Here is a 27,051-nt window from a genome sequence, read left to right on the forward strand (position 1 = left end):
CACTGCAATAATACTTGTTATTTTGGATGTAAGAAAATGATTTTTAATGTTTTTAAGCAAAGACTGGTTTAATAAATAATAATAACAGCAATAATTTGTTATACCTATTAACAACAAAATTTAAAATGATTTAATATAAATATTTTTTTTAGTAGTAGCAAAATATAAACAACAAATTAGATGTCAAAATTATTTATATTAGATCCTATTTAAAAATAATATAGTCTCTAATTTTTTTGGCAACGTTGGTTTATTAAATAATAATAATTACAGAACTAATTTGTTATATTAACAACAAATTTTAAAATCATGAAATATAAACATTTATTAATTTTCTAAGCATGCAGTGTAATGGAAGGAAAATATAAATAAAAAATTAGAAATCAAAATTACTTATATTAGGTGCTTTATATTACTATTTAAAAATTATATTTACTTTTACTGGCATTTACTTTAAAAAATAAATGAAATATTTTTTCTTCGCAAAAAACTACATGTAAGAGAATTAGCATAAACAAAATATAAACATCGTTAACTTTTTTTTTGAATTAGCACGTGTAAAACTTTCATTTTAATTTTCTCACCCCATAGTTTGAGTTCGATAACCATTTACTTAAATATGATTATACAACCACATTACTTAAATATGATTATTAAGTTCAACTAATTCATATTATTAAAACATCTAAAATACAAACATGTATTTTTAAAATTAATTGTAAGTTCATCTCATCTCTCTTAAAAATTGCTACTTCTCAAAATTTCCCATTAAAAAATAGACCATATACCATATAAAATGAAATAATTGAAAGATCGGACTACGGAAAACCACACAAATTATCGGAAAAATTTTGACCACCTGCACATGCACACAATCGTCAATAAATAAAATTAAAAAATAACTACTATTTTAGTATTTTAACTATTTTAATAAACGCAAAAAATAGCACAGTATTTATACGGCGAAGTTATAAAATTTGGAAGAACCAATAATGCACTGACGCATACAAAATCCAAACGAATACTAAATTTCATTTATCAAAAGCATTCGATAGTCGTGGCTCAACGATAACCATTTAGTCGCACGGCGAAGTTGTCACATATGCTTTAGTTTACAAATGAATGAATGATTTTATTCGAATAAAACCATTCGATAGTTGAAATCATTCATTCATTAACCATTCGATAGTCTAATTCATTCAATAGTTTTTTTCGTAATTAATTAGTATGATATCACCGCATACACCATAGGCGTAGTCAAAACATTTATCAAAAATAGAAATATTTCTTCAAGCAGCTAACTTAAAAAAATATGTGCCATGGCACTGTTTGGAAGAATGGTAACAATTTGATCTCGGATGTTATAAGTCCTTGTATTATTTAGTCATTGATATGAACTGTAAGTAGGCATTTGCCTCTTTTTACATTGTTGCCTGTTCAGTTTCAATTTATTTGTTTTTCAGTTTTCACCTAGATCAATAAATGAAAACATCCCACCATGAGGACTTTATGTATGACACTGTATAATGTTAAAAAAATGGATGCTTCGTCAGGCGTAAATAAAATGTTCATTTCTAACTTACCTCTAGCAGATAATTTTTTCGTATTAATAATTTTTGCGGCAAATTCCAGCCCTGTAGATTTCTGGACGCATCTTCTGACCACCGAGAATGCACCCCTGGAAATGAAACATACATTTTAGTTATGGCTTGCCTTTTTCACCTTGCCATTAAAGTAAAGTACCGGTATATATACATATGACGCAACTATAAATTCTGCTCCTAAAGGAAATATTTCATCGTTTTAAAAGTAGGTCTTTCGCAAGAAAAGTTATATTTTTATAAATATGATAAAACGGCCGAGTTATTACTTTTTTAAATTATTTAACTTGTACGTATATTCAAACAAATAAAAAATGTTTTATTATTTGTATACCGGGTGAGTCTCAAAAATTACTCACCCCTATAACTTTTTTATATTTTCAGTTAAAAAAACGAGATTTGGTATGTTAGTATATGACATAAATTAGGATTGATTGGTATATTCAATTGATTTTGGTCACTTCCTGTTTCACCGGAAATGACTACAACTTTTGATTTTTAAATGGCACCCCCGTATTTTTTTTACTTTATTCGATAGAAAATAACACTCTGAATAGAATTACATATAATACGTCAACTTTGACATTTTCCAACATGGTATATTTGAAATTATAACATGCGGTTCATAACGAAAATTTGACTCGAAATACCAAGTGTGTGGTATCAAATTATTCGTAAAAAAATGCCTTTTCCAAATATGCTAATGAGCCATCCTCGTTCCATTTGAAAAAATTGAGATATGATTAAAAATACGATTTGGGCATCTTTTAACCGATCAGAAAAAAACACTAAAAACATTAGACAATCAAATCTATTTTTCCAAAACCCCTTGATTAAAAATTAGTGTTTTTAACATAGCCATGGTACTCTAGAAATTTAAAATACGATTTTTCATTAAGCGAGAATGTCAAAAGTTGACGTATGATATGTCATTCTATTCAGAATAAAGTAAAAAATTAAAAAAAATTATTATTATTAATTTAAAAATCAAAAGTGGTAGTCATTTCCGGTGAAACAGGAAGTGACCAAAAACAATTGAATACGTCAATCAATTGTAATTTATGTCATATACTAACATACCAAATCTAGTTTTTTTTATATGAAAAAATAAAAATAATTATAGGGGTGAACCACTTTTGAGACGCACCCGGTATAGTAAAATATAAATAAATCTGTAAAAAATATAAGTGAAATATAATTTAAATATCATATTTCACTCTAAACGATTTTCATTTTGCTCTATATTTCAAGTAAATCCGATTTTATAAATTTCCTTCGGTCGTCAACACCTCAATACAAATTGAAAATGATTTAGAAGCTAAAATTCAGATGCATTTGAAAGTGTAAAAGATTAGAATTGAAAATAAACCGACGTAATGACGGAAATCGATATAGAGATAGGTGGAAAATCAATGGAAAGTAATTTCGATGGGAGTACTTTACCGATGACCGCCAAAATTAACATTTAATTGCATCCCGATCTCATTAATTCAAGCAACGTTCTGATTGCACTAGTGACAATTTAATAAAACCCTTAACTTTGTTTCCAATTGAGAAAAAACTGATACAGACTAAAAAAATATAGATTTGCATTAGAATAGAGGTCGAAAAGTCTGTATATGGAACAAATTATAAAAAATTAATACGTAGTCGCCTATTGGTGATCTAAATTTAAAAAATCAATGACTTTTTTGTTCGTCTTTTTTTCAGATGCCATTCAGAAAACGACAAAAGTCGATATTATGATATGTCATTCTATTTAGAGTGTCATTTTCTATCGAATAAAATAATAGAAATATCGAGGGTGTCATTAAAAATCAAAAGTTGTTGTTATTTACGGTGAAACAGCATTCAATACAAATCAAATGAATACGTGTATCAATCCTGATTTATGTCATATATACTAACGTACCAATTCTCGTTTCTTTATCTGAAAAAATAAAAAAGTTATAGCCATCTAAAAACATAGATCTTTGAGATCTTCTGAGAATGGAAGAATTATTTTAACTGAGAACCGTAGAAAGAGTAGGTATGTGTTATTGCAGCATATTATAAAGTTTTAATACCTATACTAAAAAAACTTCAAAACTAAACAACTGATTTTTATTAATTTTTTTAACTGTTAAACTATAGGTACATACACAGACAATTATACAGGATGCTACAAATTCAAGGTACGAGCATTGGTATCTCGGTAACCGTAATAGATATACGAACATGATTAAATTGCACAAATGGGGCAAAGTTATGCTTTGGGATGTTCACCAAGATGTCATCAAAAAAGTTTTAAACATTTCAAGGATTGCTGAGTTTTTTGGAAAAACGGATTTTTTTTTGAAAATCAATTTTATTTTTTCATAACGTTTTAGAAAATCAAAAAACTAATAGCACTTTCTCATGGCCACTTTATTAGGGCTATTTGATAGTATTTTTAGAATTTAATAATAATTTAGCTGATAATTTATGAGATATAGAGGCCAACTTAATTTTTTTAAATACAGACCTGCATTTTTTATTTCAAGTTTTGAAAGAACTCGGTCTCCTGAGTACAATGATATGCCACACTTTATACTTTTTTTGTTTTGGGTACCTTAACCACAACAAAACTATTTAATTATTATTTAAATTAATTTCAAATCCGACTCAGGTTTTTCAAATAATTTAATCTGATTATATTCATCGCAACAATATCAGCGCTAATTAACACTGAAGAAGGAAAATCGAGCAAATTAGAAGATTCAAATAAATAATATCCAGGTCAGCAATTTAAGGATATTATTTTTAACTTTTTTATTGCGAATTTGAATTTCGTAGTTACTATAAATAAGTCAACTTCTACAAATTAGTTTCTAATGCTCTACATGTTCGAAAGGATTACCACCCTTCCTATTGCACAAATTTATTTTTCGTCCAATTTTATTTATAGCTCTTTGAACTTTTTTCTTATACTTCCGAATGCATTTTGTACTCTTTATAGTAAATGTTGAGATGTATTGATTTCATTTTTACAAACGACGTCAAGTAGTGTCCCCCCCCCCTCACCCCTTGGCGACAGGTCCAGGAATCTCGCTGGCTAATATACTGCTCTACCATTTCCAATCCATCTTCCGGGGAATGATTCGATTTTTTATGTTATATTATATTTATATTATTTATTTTATATTATTTTTTATTATTTTATTGTATTTGATTTTTCAAATTTGAGGTTTTACGCCACGCCATTGTTAAGTTTGAAAGCTTATCAATATTGTAACGATGAATAGATTAAATATTAAAAAAAAACAGGACCGGACTTGAAATTAGTTTAAATAAATTGTTTAAATGTCAAAAATAAACAAAATATATACATTGTACTCAGGAGACCGAGTTCTTTCAAAATCTGTAATAAAAAATGCAGGTCCGTATTTAAAAAAATTAAGTTGGCCTCTGTATCTCATAAATTATCAGTCAATTTGAAAATCTAAAAATACCAACAGATAGCCCTAATAAAGTGGCTATGAGGAAGTGCAATCGCAGTTTCAATTGCGATTGGAATATCGCAGTTTAGCTCATCTCTAAATCCTAGTATATTGAAAAATAGTTCGTACAGATCGTACAAATATTATAATTTATAAATATATTACCGGAAGGAAATGGAATAAGTATATAGTAGTAAATATAAACCAAAACGCTTCTGGTGGATGTTCAAGAAACTCATTATAGATAACGTGGAAAGTCGCAGTAAATCGTGTTCCCCTCAAATAAAACTGGGGAGACCAACAAACCATAGATATTCATGCGCAACCTGTAGCGTTCCAAAATCAACAAGCATAGGGTAGTCGACGCACTAAGCGAAAAAAGTCACGTTCCTATATTTCCCTTCTGACCCAACGAGTTTCCCTTATCCACCCCAATTTTACTGCGTCCAATCAAAATCTCTTCTAACGGAAAAAAACATCCGGAAATTTCAGCGAGCCCGTTATTGATAGCCAATTTTTTATCGTCCTGATTTTCTACAGCTAAACCGAGATAGCGGCAGTTTTGGTTTATGCTGCTGCTGGATTTATATGCGCATATTAAACGATTCAACAAAAATATGTTTTTAGTATCCGAAAAAAAAATACAATATTTTGTTAAAGTTATATTGAGAATATATTTCCGGTTTGAAAATTAATAAGTCATAAGATACTATCATCGATAGTTCATTTAAGGCTAAACACCTACATAGAGCGTACTCTAAGGCCTTAAACGCACTGACGACCAGGTCGCAGCAACCAGCATTTGATTTAATGTTAGTACTGGTCGGAGCTGCGACGAAACTTTACAATAATATAGCTTATACATCATAATAACATACAGTGATGGGATAACTCAGTATGAGTACTCGGTTATTGAAATAACCGACATCGCTCGATTATGAACGAGCGATGGAAGTGACGAGTTACAAGCGACGAACGCAAGCGATCCTAGAATGAAGTAAATTGAAATCCGATTTTAATGTGACATACTTGATAAAAAGCCGAGCGAATTTTCTACATACATTGCATATCCGTTGCGTATCTGAGGGATAAAATTTTACGACCTACATCGACAATGCTTTGAAATAAACTAAATCAAGCGATCAAGCGAGTCGCTCGTCGCTTGCTACTTGCCATTCATCACCGAAAGAATATGTGCCCTGCGCACGCAACGCAACTTACTGCTTGGCGCTTGGCGCTTGGCGTTAACGAGTACTTACAACAAGCGACGGGCGAACTTAACGTTACACGCGTTTCATTATGATGTTAGTATCGAACTTGTGTCATTAATAACTATTAGGTCAGATGAGACTAAAACCACACAAAATAAAACGGTTAATTTTCAGAACAACTACAAACGCAAAAATAACCGTAATTAAACCGTACTGTAAGCACCGTAATAACAAGGCCGGACAGCTGTGACGTAAAAATCTTGTGACGTCACCAACTGGAGGCCTAACTCTATTTAGCAGCGTTGATAATTACCCGATAAAAGTTCAAATTGTGGATCTTTTTTCACTCAGCAGATATATTTCGAAGTTTTAAAATGTCTTTTTCCGAGTTTTTAAAAATATTATAGTATATAAAAATAGTTGTCTCACTTTTTGTCAATCAAATTTAATAAAGGAATATTTTAAGTTCACAATAGTGTATAGTATGAGAAAAAGACAATAAAAAATAGACATTTTTATAGTATATATTATGTATTTCATCGATATTTTACGCCCCCTACTCAGGGGCGACGGTGCCGCGCGGCGGCGCCTGTCGTAGCGGAGTGGTGTTGCCGCAGTTGACAGTCATCGATTTATCGGTAATAGAAGGGTGAAAAAGTTCTATTTAAAGTTCTATTGAGAAAAAGTAGCTGGGAGTCAGTACAGTATTTGTGTTCGACATTTATATGAAAGCAAAAAGAAACTTAGGATTCGGTCATTAATGTCGCTAAAATCTACTTGTTTTTGTTCTATAAAAATCGATACTTTTTATGATTTTATGATAACAATACCTTGTCTAAAGAAATACCACGCGATACAAGTACCATATTGAATCAGATTGGTTTAACATCGACATTACTATTTCTGAACAAGATATCGAAAGTGTGAAGGAAGAAAGGCCTATTATTGCTTATTTAGAAGGATATTGCTGTTATATTGTTTTAAAGGAAATTAAATGCGATACATATAAGAATAATTTAACATTTTCAGACAATACTGATATTGAACAAAATTCACTTACAAAAAACCTTACTAAAGGCAGTCTTGGGTTTCCAAATGATATAGTTTTATTTGAATATATAATTTTTAGCAAAGTTTTGCAAAGCTATGAGGAGTTTCTCAAAATTCACAATAAAAAAATATTTTTATCAAAAATATCTTTGGATTACATTAAAAATAATAACACAATTATTAAAAGTTCCGCAATGTACTATTTATAATGCTAAGTTATAGTAAAAATTGTCGTAAATTCTATTCGAAATACACGTCTGAAAAACTACTGTTGTAAAAAAATGATAGACTTGGAAAAGGAAATAAAAAAGAAACTTAGACACACTTAAAGCATACATAAATATAATGACGATGGATAATGTGAGATGGGATATCAATCTGATGTTTTTTTAAATTTTATGTTTAATTATTATTTATTAAAAATTCGGTGCAATTAAAGTTTATATCCATTATATACGTGTAAAGTGTATCAAATGCAATCAAAGTTTAGGGCTCCAGTTGATGACGTCACGAATAAGCTGTGCGGCCTTGTTATTACGGTGGTTACAGTTAAACCCTGTTAAACGACTATCTTTATTCATAGACTATCAATTACAACTAGACACATGTAATAGGTACTTTCAAATATTGGCATTAGAGGCTATAATAAATATTACAGTTTATATTAATAAAATTTATGCGGGAAAAACTAGTATTTTATAATATACAAATAATTAAACCTTTTCAGTATAATGTTTTTAAGTGTAATTTATAGTGTAGCTAATTTTAATATAAAAATATTATTCGAAAATATTCTTCTGCTATATAACATATTAACTATTATTTTCGTATTTCTGGAAAATTTTATAAATATTTAGGATAATTAAAGATACTTGGAAATGCATTGGCTTATTTTATAATCAGTATCTAAAAAATGTTGACCGCAGATTTTGCTTATTTTGGAAAACTTCCAATTTTCTCATCGAATCACTTTAACCTACATATCCAAAATTTCGAGAGTCGTTAAGATAGGAACCTTAATTGTTTTAAACAGCATAATCAAAATGACAAAAACGAAATGTGTATTAATCAAAATGGGAATTTATTAAATACATTGAAAACTAACTTTAGAATAAAAAAGATTGTATACATATTATTCTTTTTATAGTGTAAATTATTAAAGCCACAATGGTATAACATTTTTTTTTAATATAATATGCATTGAAGCAAATAAAAAGGTGAACCAAAGTTCTCTAAAAGTTTCTAATTCAACCCCCCAATTACATTGTCAAAATAAGTTACATACTTATAGCTTATTTGAATTTTGAATGTTGGAAATCGCTGTAAAAATTAATTTTTATATGGATTTCCAATCGATTTTTATAGCTTATATTATACCCTGCTGACAAACGAAACCTTGGGTCGGCGTTTACATGTATAGGAGTGAATCGCTATAGCAGTCTAGTAAGTCGGAGAGAGCAAAAATACGAAGTATTTATTGCATAACCACTTAATCTAACACTAGATTCCATGCGCTTGAGAAAATACTTGCCTTCTGTCTTTATTCTGTACATCTTATTTTGCTAAGCGTGTTGACCGTACTCTTCGTACACACGAAAATCGGCACCCAAGACCAGAAATGCCAGTTTCACAAAACAACATAACAAAAATGTTTCACAAAATATTTCTGAGAATATTTCATGAAACATTTCGAGAAGCATTTCTCGAAATAAACTTACGTGCATAGAAATTGGCCCACTGTGAACTTTTGGTTTTAACTGTGTCTTTTAGAATCTATTTATCAGAGCAAGTAAAAAATATGAGCTGTTTCAAAGACAATTTAACATTCTTTAATATGAGTATAAATTTATCCAGAGTACTTATCGTTTATATGCGTAGCAATTGGTAAACAAATGAAAGGTATTTGTGTTGTGGTAACAATAAGAATATCAAACTTGTCAAATATTGCAATTACTACCTTTGTAATCGAAATTTTCACATTGTTCTTTTATTCTTTGATTAGTTGTATTTCATTGTTTGATTAGTTGTGTTTCATTGTTTGATTAGTGTTTCAATTTAATGCACACATCACTGGAAAAAGCCGCTTTGATAGCTTTTATCGAAAATGGACTTAAACAAAGAGCTGTAGCTCGGCAACTACATATGACACGCGGAGCGGTTTGAAGAGTGTGTGAATGATATGAGGATACTCGATACTTTCGTAGGCGACCTGGAACTGGTAGAAAAAGAAATACAACGGATCGTGATGACCGCTTTATTGTGTTAACAATGTTAAGAAATCGGCGTCTTAATGCTATTCAGGTGCAACAACAGCTCCGTGAAACACGAGGAGTGACTATTAGAAGTTTGAAGGAAAGTAACATGACCCCCAAAACACCCGCAATTGGTCCAAAACTTACCCCAGCTCATCGTCAAGCACGCCTGCCTTTTGCACGGGAACATCTGAATTGGACGGGAACAACTAGAATAATGGGAATCTGTTTTAGTCTCAGATGAGACCCGGATATGCCTCTATGGTAGCGACCAAAGAAGGAAAGTGTACCGGCGCGGCGGCCCGGTGAGCGATTCGCAGAATGCTGCATTGAGGAGCGGATTACTTATGGAGGTGGTTCCTGCATGATCTGGGGTGCAATTTCTATGACTGCGCGAACCGATTCAGCTTTCATCTGTTGGGGCGACCGTCGGCACGGAAGAGGAAGTTTAACTGGTGCTAGGTATATTGAGGAGATTTTAGCAATTCATGTAGTACCTTACGTCGACTACATTGGAAACGCATTCACTTTTATGCATGACAATGCGAGGGCACACACATCAAGAATCGTACGCGATTGCATTTCAGAAGTCGGATTTCGTGTTATGAAATGGCCAGCATGCAGTCCAGACTTAAACCTGATAGAATATTTATGGGATGAGCTAAAACGAAGAATTCGTGCTAGACGAAGAGCCCCAACTTCTATCCCAGAGCTAATTGTTGCAGTAGAGGAAGAGTGGCTTAACATCCCGCAAGAAACAATATCAAATTTGATCGAATCGTATGAGAGATGTTGTTAGAGCAAGAGGGGGTCATACTCATTATTGAAATTTTAATTTAGTTAATTGTCCATAAATAAATACATAAATAAGAACATACCTCTTAGTAATAAAAAACGTTAATTTGTTTCATACATTAATTTAATAATTTTAATCCAAAGAAACCAAAATACAAATTAATATCTCTAAACTCTTTTCAAAGAATATGAAAGTGTCTTTCAAACAGCATATATGTTTTCTTAATCTGACAAATAGATTCTAAAAAATATATAGTTAACTTCAAAAGTTTGCCTTGGGCCGATTTCTATGCACGCAAGTGTATTTCCAGAAGTAAAAACAATGCTTTTCTTATGTTGCGGCTTGTCTCGGCCGCGAACTCCGAAACAGATCGAAATCGACTGAGACAAGCCGTGATCGGTTGTTTGTTTTTTATTGTTATTGGAATTGTCTCGGGAAATGTTTCGAGACACGTTTCGATCAGTTTCGACAAAACTTGCATAACGCGCGCTTATATTCTTTGTACTAGTAAAAAATAAAATCTACAAAAATTATAATGTTTTACCCGAACAAACAACACAGCACACATAAAAAATTCAGCTTTGTTAAAATTATCTCTCAAAAACATTGCTAGCTCTTGGACTATGAATGAATATTTTCCCGGATATCTGCAGTTGCGCCCTCCTTATCTCGGTCCCCTCAAGCGGAAAATCAGGTTTTCGCCACTGGAATTATAATGGAACAGGATTTTTGGCGTGTTACTGGAGATATTCTTTTTCTTCTAATGGAAAAATGGAACCGCTTTGTCCACAATGAAATTTCGTTTTTATAGGGCAAATTAAAAATTACAAAAAAAGGTGATTATTATACTAAAAAAAATAAAACCTGGATTTTTTTAACAAAAAAACGTAATATCTGAAACAACAAGGGTTCATTATGTAGCCTACATAATGAACCCTTGTTGTTTTAGGTACTATTATCATTTATTCTCTTTTTATTATATTATACTTATAACACAGCCTAATGATAACCAGTCTGTCGATTTACGATAATTTACATTAGAGATGACTTTGAGTAGGTCCGAATGGATACGAGTCCAATACTTATGGATATAGAACGGGAGCAATACTCTATCCTTGGCTAGGAACTATCGTCCACGCGGATAGGACTTACGACCGAGAAAAATCAAAGATTTTCCTTGATTTAGGTAAGAACAATCTTCGGATTTTCACGGTGTTTTTAACAAGACTATGTCTCCTCAATGAACACCTCAGTAGACTGAAGCTAAGAAACAAAGACGAATGCAGATTCTGTAGGGACAATGGCAATGAGAAAACACCAGAACACCTCATCACTGAGTGCGCAGAGACGACAACCATTCGTGCCATAAACTTTGGTATGACTGATATCGGAGACGGAGAGAACAGATACTGGCTTTTGTCAAAGCCCTGAAAATCTATGCTGTATGATGTCCCTGGTTAAAGGTAACACAATTAATTTTAAAGAGTGCTTTTTCCTCAAAAAAATCGATATTAAAAAATTCCTCTTGTAAGGATGATTCGGGAATATGTCCCTTCATTAGTTTTTAGTCGAAAAGGACTATTAAGTCATATTAATTAATATTTTAATATACTACAAGCATAAACAACTTTTAGGGTCAATCAATATGTATTCCGTTAACCCATTTTCACACCCACACAGGTAGAATCTGAAAGCGCTGTTGCCGTGGCCCAACATAGCTGCACGCGTAGACCGGAGCGGAGCAGACAATAGAAAAAATACGCCTCAATCCGGCCGGCATGTGGGGCCACTTCCATTTACTTCAATATATTTAAACGCTTCGCGGTCCTCTCCGCTCTACGCTACGCTAGGTAGTACGCCTCATGTGGGGCCACGCACTTAGAGCGTCCGCGCACGGGTCGTCTGGCTTTCGAAGCGGAAGCGTCTCGAACTCCGAGCGAATCTCCCTCCCCTCTACCTTCGTATGTAAATAATAGTATCAATCACTTAGACTCCGCGTCGGCCGCTTAACGACCCGTTCGTGGACTTACTATTATTTACGTAGGAAGTAGAGTGGTCGTCTCAAACTCGACGCTGGCACTTCAAGTTTGAGACGTTGATATCGACGAGTTGATATCGTTAATCTTTTGTCTCGTGTACTTCCAGCATTAAGCCACATACTCACACTTCGCCACTTCGTCCCTTCGCTTCGTTACTTCGCTTCGTTACTTCGCTTCGTCCCTTCACTTCGTTCCTTCGTCGCTTCGCTTCGCTGCTTCGTCCAATCGATGCTTGGAAATTCGTCCATTATGCAATAACACCACATAATATTTTTAATATAGCAGATATAGTAACCTCTAAAATTTTTCAAAAATCTGAAAGGCGCATAATTTTTATTTCATAAAGCTGTAATTCTTAATCCTGTCAAAAATAAAAATTGAGTATAAATATAAAAATATAAATTGTTTTTTTTTCTAATAAAACCGAATATAGATTAATATGAACGTAGGTACCTACAAGGCGAGTCAACAATAGAGTAAAGTTTATTATGTCATTTATATCGAAACTATGAAATATGCCAGACTAATTAAACGTTGATGTCAGTCCCCATTTTCTTTAGATATTTTTGTAAAGGCATCATGCACACTATTTCTATCTTTTTTTTATTTTTGACGCTACGATTATATAAACATGGAGATGTATTTATTCACAAATATGAAGACAAATTTGAAAAAGACTATTGTGTGTGATATTTATTTTTATATTGACTAGCGATTGCTAGATGTACAGGGCGTCCCATTTTTGTATTTTATGGGGTTTCTGATTTATGAGTAGAGACATAAAGATGCCGTTTTCACATCACTGCTATACTTATTATGAAACTAGACAAGCTATACACAGATTTGTCCTAGCATTCTTAGTTGAAATTTATTTCTTATTTCTATCTTTTATACTTTTTATTTTTTAATCAGTAGAAATTTTTGCATTTTTCGACAACCTTTTTATCTCGATTATCTTATAACTTATCGAAAAGTTGAAAAGAGTCAATGATGGGCGGTGGGTAAATACCCAACTTGTAGGACCTGTACAGTTAGATGAACAGCCTAATTTTATAAAGGAAGTTTCCAACGACCACATAGTAAATACACGGTATAATACCAGGAATATACCGATATATATCAGGAGTATTGTATATTTACTTACTGGTATATTTCTGGTATTATACCGGGTATTTACTATGCGGTCGTCCGAAATACCTTTTATAAAATTAGGCTGTACATCTAAATGTACAGGTATATACCGGATACCCAGATTTTGTTTATCTACCTATTGAGTACTTACCCACCGCCTGTGTCTCGTTTTTCAGGTAGAAAGCAAGAATGCAGTGCCGAAACTAGTTCTTCTTTGGGAGCTGTCTATTTCGAAAAATGACTCAAACTTATGTTCTTTTTTTTAAACAGGACACCCTATATATTATTTTTTATTTTATTTGCCTTGTTATGAGATTTCTAAAAATATAATATACCTACTCTAAACTTATTTATTTAGGTACTGATGAACGACTCTTATTTTATTTAAGTTAATTTTTCCAGATCATTTTGCATCGTGAATATTTTGATTTGAGTCTTTGTGATAATTCCTTTGCTACTTCGCCCAAAAACCGACAGTATGAAGGACCGTTTTGACGAAGTAAACGGACGAAGAAGCGAAGGGACGAAGGAACGAAGGAAGGAAGGAACAAACAGTCGCATCAAATCGACACTTTCCCATGGTAAATATAGGATTTTTGGACGAAGGGACGAAGCGATGTAACGAAGTGAAGTGGAGAAGTGTGAGTATGGGGCTTTAGCAGTACGTAGTGACTCGACGTGTACCTATTTGTGAGAAGTTCACGTATTTATCAAACATATTGATATTTTAATACAAATTTTGTGAAAGTGAATCAAATTATTTTTATTAATTAGATACTATAGACTATACATAATTACTATACAATAGAGACGGACAAACGACTATTTTAGTACAAATTTTATGAAAGTCAATCAAATTGTTTATTAAATTTTAATTCATTACTTTTTCAAACATGTCCTTCAAGTCCCTCAATTTAATAGCTGTTAGTATAAGACACATAGTGCACACACAATTTTTTTACTAGATGTAATATTTACCCATCTCAAATCTTGATGGCCCGGTGGCTCTATCAAGAGCGAGATAGAGATATCGACACGAATTGTACATCGGACCGGACCGATAATTGGGTGAACCGCCTAAGAATAGACACTTGACAGATCCCGTTTCATCCCGAACGGTTATTTCTAGCAGGCCGTCTAATTTTAGCAGTGGCTAATATTTTTGGTAAGCGCCCGTTTTATTTTCTTTTATTCGTAGTACTACGCGGAATTATTGCCTAACGACTCTGTATAATGGCGCGATGAGTGAGGCATATATGTTAAGAGATTCTGACGCTGCAATAAGTTGCAAGGGCAAAATTGCGGATATATGTTAAATTTTTCCAGACACTAATTGGTACTATTGGTAGTAAATAGCTTATTCTAGACCTTTATCTATAGTAATTAGTTTATGTTTGTGGAAGGCTGTTTTGCCCTAAACCTCTTTGCCCTAATAGACTCTTAGCCCGTGGTTACATTGGATGCGTGTCCGTGCGTTTTTTTGGTCGTACGTGCAACAAATTATTTCTACGCAGGCGGTTACATTGCATCGGAGTATGCGCGTCCGTGAACGTACGTTAATTTCCGTGGGTCGGATGAAAACAAACTGGTTTGTTTTTTTAATACGTGCACGTCCGAGCAATCGAATTTTTATATCTCTGGGCCCAATACATTTGAATATAAAATACCAAAAAATTTCAATATTTTTGAATACCAGGTTTATTTTTATTTGGGATATATTAATGTTGCTGGAAACAGTCTAAAATATTCAAAAAAATTGAAGGGTTGCTGTTTTAATTCACCAAATATTTTACATATTCATTTTCTTCTCCTTTTCTTGTTTATAAATCATTTACCCAACATTTTCTTCTGTTCATAAGTAGTTATTTTAACATTAAATCATCAGACAGCATCCTGTGATGACAAATTTCGGACACACAGGACACCATAAACGCGCATCTAATGTAACCACTAAAATAAAATAGTCATGCTAGTAAATTCCGTCAGAGCTCGCACGTTTAAAAAAACGCACGGACCCGCGTCCAATGTAACCGCGGGCTTAGTCGTATAAAGCGGGTGTGTGGCCGAAGGAAATATATGTTATATTTCCGAAATCTGCATAAGGCTTGTACTGTATTTAGTGATGTTGGTAGCGAATATTTCCATTCGAATTTTGCAGGAAATTTCAGAAATTTCCGAAATATTCGATCCCAAAATCGCGAATATTCGCAAAAATCCGAATTTTGCAAGAAATTTCTTTTCAAAATTCAAGACATTGAGCAAAAATTTAACGAAAGAGTATCAAGTATGCCGATTCTTAAGTCAGAAGAAAAAGAATGCTTCTCCGCCTTACAAAATGAAAAACCTATGGCTCTTGAACCAATGCATTTTGCCGCGAATCTCTTGGACCCCTGTTTCCTGGATCAAACCTTAATAATGAAGAACACATAGCCGCTATGGAATTTATCAACAATATCACCAACAATCATCTTCAGTTTGTCAATAATAAGCCATTTTTACAGATGAAACAAATTATTGCGCCAAATCGGGTTTATGGGCTCTCGACTACGTTTGGATGTCAGTTAAAAATGTAGACTGTCTAAGTTGGTGGCAAGCAATGTGTAAAAATACTCAGTTGAAATATTTAGCTGTTGCTCTGCTGTCTTTACCAACGTCATCTGCAGCCACAGAGAGAAGTTTCAGTACTTACAGTTTTATCCATACTAAAAAAAGGAATCGCTTAACTGCACAAAGAGCCGGTAAAATAATATTCATAGCTCATAACAATAAATTATTACTACAAAAACAATAAGTGGATATGGAGCATGATATTCAACAACATGAAATTCCTCCAGAACCACTAGAACTCGTGGAGGTAGAGGTCCATCCTTCAGAATCAGAGCTAGATGATACATCAAATATATCTGATTTGGAAATAGAAACTGGCGAAGACAGAACTACTACTACTATAATACCCTATGAAGATGGGATCAGCTCGGCGCCTGATATTCCGGAATAGAATAATTCAGTTATTTGTGTTTTACGTTTTTTAAATTTATATTTAGTGCTTTTTTGTTTTTTTTTAAATTCATAGTCATAGTTCGTGGTTTATGCACAAAATACAAATGTTACCAAATGATTTTTGTTATGGGTTATGTTTATGACTTTTATGGGTTATGTATTGTTTATTAAAAATATAACAACTAATATTATGTTTATTGTTTTTTTTTTCCACTTACATGTTGGTATCAAATGTCCATCTAATTTATTCCTTTATTGTATCGACAAAAAATATGTAAAATTGTAAAATTTCCTAATATTTCATAAATTTCCGAAAGTTTCCGAAAGTTTCAGAAATTTCCTGCAACAATCAAATATTTCGCGTATTTTTCTTTTATACTGCTCGCAATATTATTTAAAAGGTTTTCTGGTAGATAGATAATCGAGTTATTATTTCATAGAGAGAAAAGGAAGATTTACGAGCTCCGACCAATCACATTTTATGAGGCAATAAAAGAATCGGTAACCATTATATTGCTGCTGCTGGGCACAACCGTGGCAAACGATTTATAACTGCAAATAAATGATATTAATTAGTATTGGTATTTGGTATACATTAAACTAAAGCGTTCCTAATAGTCTCTAAATATTTAAAGGATTTATAATAAAAAACATCACTTTCTTTCTTTCTACAGATTAGTGTTGCCATATTTTTATTACATAAATGAAGTTAAATAACCAAATAAAACCAACGACGCTAAATCAAAACGGCAACAAAAGTAAAATTTTGGCGAGGTCAATAGCAACCCATACACCAGAAGACCCGTCCTGCGAAACCGGCTTTCAAATCCGGCCTGCGGACTTGGCCTTTCACGTGCCAAAACTGATCCATGTGTGTTAATGAACTGGACGCTATCGCCAAAAATAATAAAGCTACAAAAAAAAATCATGAGGCAAAGTTGCTTGTCCATTTATTATAAACAACTTTCATACGGGTCAATTTGCTGTAAAACAAACTTTTTGAAAACCACCCCAAAGGGCTCATGAAACGGCCGCTAAGTCCGGAAATAAAAAACTTATAAAAAATTCATTAGGCGAACTTATAGAGAATGTTCTTATTTAAATACAATTTACGTCTAATTATTTTGTTGTAGTACAGTTTAAAAAAAAACACCCCTATTGCTCAAAAACCGCAAGGGGAAAATTTCCGATTTTGTTTATTTTACACTCAGAAGACAGTCGTTGACAAACTCTGAAAAAAATCAGCTTGCCCGTAATTTTTTTTTCAAATGACAATTTTATTAGATAATCTGGCCTAGTCCGACCCGTACAGACCTAGTACAGACTACTGTACTAAAGAAACATATATGAAGAATTCGCGTATTTGTTTGATCATAATCAGCGTGATCGTAACGGAAATTATGGAGATAGCAGCATTTCGGCGGCTATTTCAGATCACTGGGAGTTAGCAGATATTATTGAGTTAAAATAACATTTTTTTTTAATTGTAAAGAATCTAGCTGCTTTTCATATTTATAGAGTATTTTTTTCTCTTTGTAACGGTATAAAAAACGTATTCACGTAAAAAATGGAGTTAGCAGATTATCACGTTTCACTGACGATATTATTGAATTAATAGTTCACTAATATATTACACAAATTTAAAAAATATATAAATATAATTATATAATATAATTATAAATAAAAAAGAATAAAAGGTCTAATACAACATAGAACCCATCTACAAATTAAAACGACTTTACAATACCATTTTCAGTATTCATTCGCCATTAGCCATACATGTAAAAACCATCAATGCCATAATGCATCGGCTAAACTTACGATAAATCTTGCCGTTGTGCGCTAGGCAGCATCAACTGATGAGGTAATTTATTTTTCCGCAAGGAATTTATTGGAAATTAAAACGATCTGTTTCCATTACATGCCCCTGGAACCCACTTTTCTTCGTGTATTTTATTATCTGCACTTTCCATTTTCCCCAGCGGGGGTAATGAGAAAGAAAAAGACAATTTGCCGCAGTTTCTGTCATCGTTTCGATAAGATTTAGTTGGCAGTCGAGTCGCTTTGATATATTGTGTTTATCGGTTGGCTATTGCGGTAAATATTTTTATTGACTCTAAATCACAAGAACAGATAGATATTTTTTAATTTGTTTTTCTATTGCATCGGCTTTCATCATCAACATTTTGAGCTTATTCAACTATTTCTAATTATGGTGTACTGTACTCTCTTTGTAGTTGGGCCAATTACTGTCTATTGTTGGCTATGCGGGCCCAAGTTATCCCTGCTAATTTTCTAATATCATGGTCCCATCTCAGGTTCGGTCTTCTTCTAGGTCTCTTAATTTCTCGTGGGTACCATGCTGGAATTTTTGTGGTCCATCTGTTGTCCGTTCTTCATGTCAGGTGTCCTGCCCATTGCCATTTGAGGGATTTGACTCTGTGGTTGACATTTATTACCTGGGTCTTTTGTTGTATCAACACAGACGATGTCGACAACAACATGACGATGATATATCAACATGACATCGTCTGTTGATATACAAGAAGTTTTGCTTGCCGTATCGGTGAGAACCAGCCCCTGGACAGCCCACCTGATGAAGGGTAGGCCCAGAAACCGGTTGTGGGAGTGGAGCTTGGTTCCCCTCTTTACGACAAGCAAAACAATTTTCTTTTTACTTTTTATTTTTTTTAATTTTTCTCTACTTTCGATTTTTCGAAATTAGAAAAAATACACAGCTAAAGGCAAGAAAATATTATTTATTAATATACACTAAAGCTGTAAGAATTTTGTTCATTTCATATATATATATATATATATATATATATATATATATATATATATATATATATATATATATATATATTATATATATATATATATATATATATTGGCTTGAGTTTCTATATAAAGCCTGTCAATACCTTGGTTTGCTACGGCTTCTATTATTGCCTTAGGATATATCGAGTCGAAAACCTTGTCAAAGTCTATAAAGGCTATGGCTAGTGATATATCCGAAACGAAGCATAAATTTATACGAACTATTAATAGAATATGCTGCCAAATTTTCCCAAATTCAATCCGACCTCCCTGTATTCTCTGTACGTTCAAAGTAAAAATATTAACTGCTAATGTCAAACTTCTATTGTCTTCGTTTTGTTACTTATGCAACTACCACATTTCGGTTTTTCAAATCAGAATTCCAAACAAAAAGGAGTAGGAGACTAAGAAAAAACCAAGACTAGTATTAGACCAACAAGACCTAGACCGTGACTAGTACAAGACTTACGGTAGACCAAGACCAAGCATGCCAAATTCTTGCAGCCTTGGATTTCTTTTTACGTTTTTTTATTTTCATCTCATTTAATTAGAAAATAATTAGAAAAAAAAAACAATTGATTTAATATATTGCATAGTCTTTTTACCTGACTTTTAATTAACAAATTAAATGAAACAACGCTGTTTCTACATATAATATAATATGCATTGAAAGACCAAAAGTTTTCATCAGTTGTTTCATTAAAGTTTCATTTACTTTAAATTACTTAAAATAGTATGGTCTGTCCATTTATATTATTTTTCTGGTTATGACACGAACAAAAATTCCAATGCCAATGTGGTAACGTGCTGTATCTTTTAGTATTTATATCTAAGATACTAACGTGTACCCGCGTTCGCGTTGAATTAATCATTTGTAATGGTGATGATAAAGCAAAGCAAGAATTTCCATTAACATATAAACTGGATAAAATTTTCTCACATTTATGTCAGCATGAGAAAAAACAATATGGTGATATTAATAAATAACTTGGTAATATTTGAGGGGTAGTTTCATCTCGTTGGAATTTGACTTTCGAAAAATCCGTTTGCCAAAAATAAGCTTTTTACATCAAGCAGTTTAAGCAGAATCGTGGGTTATCAATTACCCAACTTTTTGGAACACCCTGTATGATTTTTTAAAAAATTTTAAAATATGTAAAAAAACAAAATAGATTATGCGTGTCCAAGCGTTTTCCCGAAAGACTAACCGTTTTTTAAATAACAAATAGTGTAATATTTGAGGGGCGTTTTGAGGTTTTCACCCTCTTGAAAATTGAGATTCGAGAAACCCTTCCTTATCGAACCTCTACACCCCACCAATCTGTTTGCCAAAAATCAGCTTTAAACGTCAAGCAGTTTAAGCAGAATCGTGATTACTCAATGGTCATATTTTATGAAACACCCTGTATAAATTTATAAAAAATCTTAAAAGTTTTTTTAAGATTTTAAGAGTTATATATATTTTATAAGAGTTTTTCCGAACTCACCGCTTTTTAAATAAAAAATATTCTAATATTTGAGGGTTGGTTTCACCCCCTTAGAATTCGAGTTTCGAAAAAGCCCTTCTTATCGAACCTCTACAAGTCAATCCGTTTTCCAACAATCAGCGTTTTACGTCAAGCCCTTTTTACGATCCTGCTTAAAGATCGTGATTAATCAATGACCAGATTTTTCGAAACACCCTGTATACATTTTTAAAAAATCTTAAAATATGTAAAAAGCAAAATAAAATATAATTGTTGAAGCGTTTTTTTCGGAAACTTGGCCGTTTTTTAAATAAAAAATATTGTAATATTTGAGAGGTGGTTTCACCCTCTTGGAACTGGAATTTCCAAAAATCCCTTCTTATCAAACCTCTACACCCTAGAATCTACCTGTATGCCAAAATTGAGCTTCTTACGTTGAGTGGTTTAAGCAGGATCGTGATTAATCAGTGAGTCACTTCATCACGATTCAATAACGATTTTATATATTAGTATAGATTGATATGTATGTACACTTTAATTTGTCTCTGCATTATAAACGATGTTGCCTACATAATGCACCAGTTTATTTTACCCTATGGTAGATCCTATTTAAATAACTGTTGAATAATTCACTGAAATTGGGCAGATCAAAAGGCTATAAATTAAATAATAGAATATTCATTTGCTACCTGCAGACATTTGACTTTTCCTATCTGTTTAACTGTTATGATTAATTAACGGAACAACAGCTACACGTTGTTAACATTCGCAGAAACTTGCTTATTGTAATTAACTAAATTTAATTAAATTATTATTTTCTCATTATTCACTATTTATTATAACAATGGAAAGTTAACTAATTTGGTATTTAGTTAATATTTAAAAATACTCTCAAGAAAATAACAAGCAGCCAATTAAGGCAATATTCAATTCAAAAATAAAACAAGAGTATTCATTATTTTGTCGATTGGGTCAAGAAGTTCTCATTATAAAAAAAAATTGTGTTTCACAAATTGACAAAAATACATAAATATAAATTCTGCTGTTTATGTCATTTGTTTTGTTTTGACGTTCGAAAACACATTTTTCATCTACAAAATTTTCAGCAATACTAGTGAGAAAAACGATTTGTTGGATATTTGTTGTCCTGCGGGACTATAAATTATAGCCAATACTAAACTTTACGACTTTTAGATTAATTACTGATTGGAAACAGTAAGCGAAGGCCGATCAATAACATTAAATTATTAATATTCCGGAAACAGTATACCTACGTGTGCCCTTTCACAAAAGGCCACATAGAAGAGAGTGGGGATTGATACAGATTGATACTGCTCCTAAGTTTCAAATATTCAATCAATAATTCAATTACAAACAACTAACACAAACTACCTATACATATACATAATTCAGTTCTAAACAAATAAGCGTTGAAGTTGAATTAGTCCTTCAAAAGTAATCCATTTGATAATTTACCTTTACTATTTTTATAAATCAATATGGCGTCAGCGTGAAATACATACTAATAATTTCTGATTTCTGCCGTTAAAGCGCTGCGGTCGGAATTCGACTGAAATGCACCAAGCCTATATGGGGGGTAAAGTCTCCAAAATGCTAGACTTGAAATTAAAAAGGATAGGAGTGGAGAATGTAACCTGTGAGGATCAGAAGAGGACCACGAGAGACCTGAAAAGATCGCAGTAGATCAGCCACCTCGAAGAATCTAATCTAACATTAAAACTATAAGCAGGAACTCCTCAAGAGTTCCATCAGAGGTGCTGTCTGCATAATTCTTAAAGAAAAGTTTTATGCTCAAAATTATTGTTATCTATGGGTTGCTCGCTTTCGCCAGTGATAGCAAATATATATATATATATGGAATGGTTCGAGATCAATGCCATTAGTACTGCGGTCGTCAAACCCAAAATCTGGCTTCGATATGTTGATGATACCTTTATAATCTGGAACGGAACCAATAGACAGTTGGAATCCTTTCTTAATCATCTTAATTCACGATATAACTCAATCAGATTCACGATTAAGAAAAAGGAAAACTTCTGTCTACCGTTTCTGGATGTTCTTGTCAGTGGAAGCGATGGATCCATTAGCACTGCTGTATATAGAAAATCTACGCATATGGGACAATATTTAAATCGTCAGTCGAACCATTCTGAAGCAACCAAATGAAGTATAATTAAAATACTTAGAGCAATCACTATATGCAGTGACCAAGAATTTCATCGAGAAGATCAGGCGAATATAGCTAAGCAATATAAAATTAAAAGTGTTTTTAAGCCTGGGACTGCTCTAAGAAGTGTCCTAACAAAAACAAAACCTGAATCATCAAACCAAGAGAAAAAGTGCATCTACCAGGTACCTTGCGAGTGCGGTGAGTCGTATATACAGGGTGTCCCAGGCTGAGCGTGTATTAGAAGTTTCTAGAGAACTACAATATCTAAATCCGAGATTTTTTGTTTCAGAATGAGATCTATCGATTAAAAATATTTTCAATATGGCGGCACTAAATTTGTAAAATTTTATGAATTTTGATATTAAACACTCTATATCTAAAATTAACCGTTTTTGAGAAAAAAAATATTTAAAATTTTTGAACGAAAAAAACTGCCTGTCAAAAATATGTGTATAGCCTAAACATCAGATTTAGTGATTACCACAGTCACTGTGACATAAAAAGAAGACATGTGGGTATCTATTCCAAAAATTAAATTGTTCGAATATCGTAGGGTAATGGCGGTAGCTGTCATGGAATTGAGCGATTAAAAAATTATCATAAATCATTTTTTTTCAAAGGAAACCCACATTTTTATTTCACTAGTGAAAAGGGTTTTCAATTCGTTACTTTTTGACTATACATATTCCTATAACTAAAATAAATTGTTTTTAAGTTAATTAAGATTTAGTTTTAAAGCGTATATTTTTCTTGATTTTAACCAGTAGCCTATGACTTTAAACGTCAAGCGATGTAAAACAATAGATCTGGCCATATATCGATCATCATTTCCAAGCCAACTTTGCTCTGTTTTTTTTCGATGATACGGTATATTATTAATATCAACATCAACTATTAGAGATATCACTAAAGAGCGAAAATACGAGATCTATTTCTATAAATACACTTTTTAAACTTTTAAGCAGGCAGTATTTATAATATAGAAAAATCAAATAATTCGTTTTCTGACAGATGGAAATGAATTGTCTGGCTGTTTGACACTTAATGTCAAAGGAAGCTAGATAAAATCAAGAAAAATATACGTTTTCAAACTAAATCTTAAATAACTTAAAACCGATTTATTTTAGGTATAGGAACATGTATAGTCAAAAATAACGAATTGGAAAACCTTTGCACTAGTGAAATAAAAAAGTGGGTTTCTAATGTTAGGTATAGAGTATTTAATATCAAAATTCATAAAATTTTACAGACAATTTAAATATGTAATAAAAAATGGGGGTACCCATTTAAAATAAGAAAGTTGCTGTCAACTTCCGGTATTTCCGGAAGTGCCGCCATATTGAAAATATTTTTAATCGATAGATCTTGTTGTAAAACAATGATGTGCAAAAAATCTCCGATCTAGATATTGCGGTTCTCTTGAAACTTCTAATGTACGCTCAGCCTGGGACACCCTGTATTGGAGAGACAAAACGTCCTCTACATGTACGACTTGACGAACATAAAAACATACGCTAGGAGGTAAAACAATGAAATCGGGCATTGCAGATCATGTGTGGTCCAAGCACCACAACATAAAATGGTCGGAAGCGCGGGTGGTCCACAAAGAATCCCACTGGAAAAAGTGCAAATTTAAAGAGGCCGTATTAATTTCTAACAATAATAAAATCTTTAGCAATGCAGGTGTTCTTACACCGCTTTCACATGCGACGGACCGTCCGCGACGGACCGTCCGTCGTGTTTTTTCTAGATAGCCGTCGGACGAACTCCGTCGGACGGAGCATACGCGCCCATGTAAAATTGTTCATATAAACTCATGGTACTTGCTCGAAGTTGCGGACGCTCCGTCGCGGACGCTCCGCTCCATCTGAAAGCGCTGTTTAGTGGAAAATCTCATGCTTGACTGCACCCAACAAATTCACGGGTGCGGGGTGAATGCTCGACTCCAGTATATAAGCTCAGTAGTTTTAGGATTTAGTTTAGTTTTTTCGTTAGTATATTCTGTGGTTTAGTTCACATTTGATAACCGTCAGTGATAAACGTTGTGTAAGCAAAATAAATAAAGACAATGAAAATCCGAAACTCTTTTAATTTTAATACTGAATCATTGTCACATTCTGATCTAATCTAATTCTTCACATTGACTGTTTTTTTACATTTGCTGTTTATATTATAATTAATAAATTATACTTTACAAAAAATCTAATTAAACCTTCGAAAACTGAAAATGTAATTCCATCCACAAAAGCAACTTTTAATTAAAACTGGCAGGAGGTGGTAATTGAAATAGTCGAAAAATTGCCAGCGCCTCGTTCCGCGCGAAAATAACGTTTTATTCACGAAAACAATCATCCAACACCAATATTAATCTTTCGGTGCACTAGTTTAATGCAAAATCCGCAAATCCCTTCGATAAAGAGGCCTTAAAAACCAGACATGCCTACACGGAGATTAATGCAATCTCCGGAGTAATAAATTGCACTTTATTCAAGTATGTGTTTGTTCGTTCGCAAACCGGAAAGTTATCGCTAGGTTTCACAAGAATGTCTTTTAAGTTCATTTTTCTTAAAATATGTTAAGCTTGATTCGACTCTATAGAACGTCTATAGAGTTAATAATTTTATTAAGTAATAGTTAATTACTTTTTTCATTACTACATTACATATATTTATTGTAGTACATATACAGGGTTGTTCACCACATACGACACGGGGTATTGTAGCTAAACGATTAGATTTTTACAAATTGTAAGTTCTGGGTTCGTTGACGGACTATTACAGCTACAATTTAAAAATATTTTTACAAGATACAGAGTGTCCCAAATAAGTAAAAATATTATAGTTGTATTATTTAAATGGAACACTTTGTATATTATTATATTTTTAGATTCTACGATTGAAATAAAGGGAAATTTAATTAAGGTTTACCGCATTTTAATCTTACCGTTATTGATATATTTACGATTTTGTCAAAATTCAGTAACAATTTTAATACTTCATTTCTCTAGGCGTATTTAAGTTTTTTGAAACCAAAAACTAAGTACTGAAGTTTTTCTATTTACTAAATTTTGTGCTGCAATTATTATAAAAATTATACCACCTTATACAGAGTGTCCAAAAGTTTATTTTAAATAATTAGGTACTAGCTTTAAACGACAATAATTTCTTTAATTTAAATGGAATACCCTGTATATTTTACGAGAATATTTTAATTGTCTATCAAATTGTATTATACCATTTTTTGCCTATCCCTTCAAGTTTTCGTAGAAAATGCATTTTATTATAATTTAGACCCCATTTATCAATATACCCATGGAATATTGACATTTTAGATCATTTTTAAAGATGAAACAAATTTTCAAAGAGTACCAGATACTAATATTGTCGATATAATTAGCTTATTTCATTAAAAAAAAAATAAAAAAAAACTGTTCAAATATATTTGTTAAACAGGACTAATCAATATGATCCCAGTATTCAAACTACATTAATTGCCTATTTGCGTTAATTAATAATAATTGCTCCAAATACTACAAAACTGAATTTTGTATGTGTATTAGACTGTGTGGTAAAAAGTAACACCTTATAAATTTTGTTTTATTTTTTGACGACTGCTTATTTAAAATATAATAACAGGGGCGTCCAATTTTCATTACTTATTATTATATTGATTTCTGATTCAAATTCACATTTATTTAGAATAATTTATTAACTAAAACAATTAAGTTTGTAATAAACTCATGTTTGGGCGGAAATAACGGTGGTATATATATTTGGTATACTCTTTTACAAATATTTAAATAGTTTTCTTTTTGTAAACAAATGAGCTTGTAATATTATCGTTTTTAGCGCCTGTACATTTTGAACATTTGTTGCTTTAAAAAAAATCTAAAATGTCAATATTCCATGGGTAAACTGATAAATGAGATCTAAATTATAACAAAATGCATTTTCTACGAAAACTTGAAGAGATAGGTATGAAATGATGTAATACAGTTTGATAGACAATTAAATTGTGCATCTGATTCTCGTAAAAT

General features: G+C 32.3%; 1 protein-coding gene across 1 annotated transcript in view; it reads right to left on the minus strand.

Annotated features, from left to right (window-relative positions):
• The window catches only part of LOC115886467 (calcium/calmodulin-dependent protein kinase type II alpha chain-like), a 219,572-nt gene that overhangs the window by 116,232 nt on the left and 76,289 nt on the right, over window positions 1-27,051 (minus strand). The window contains exon 2 of the mRNA XM_030905628.1: window positions 1,584-1,678. Coding sequence (XP_030761488.1) covers window positions 1,584-1,678 — 95 coding nt within the window. The remainder of the gene's footprint in view (window positions 1-1,583; window positions 1,679-27,051) is intronic.

This window comes from Sitophilus oryzae, unplaced genomic scaffold (genome assembly GCF_002938485.1).
Source record: "Sitophilus oryzae breed Bouriz unplaced genomic scaffold, Soryzae_2.0 scaffold_489_pilon_pilon, whole genome shotgun sequence".
Taxonomy (NCBI): domain Eukaryota; kingdom Metazoa; phylum Arthropoda; class Insecta; order Coleoptera; family Curculionidae; genus Sitophilus; species Sitophilus oryzae.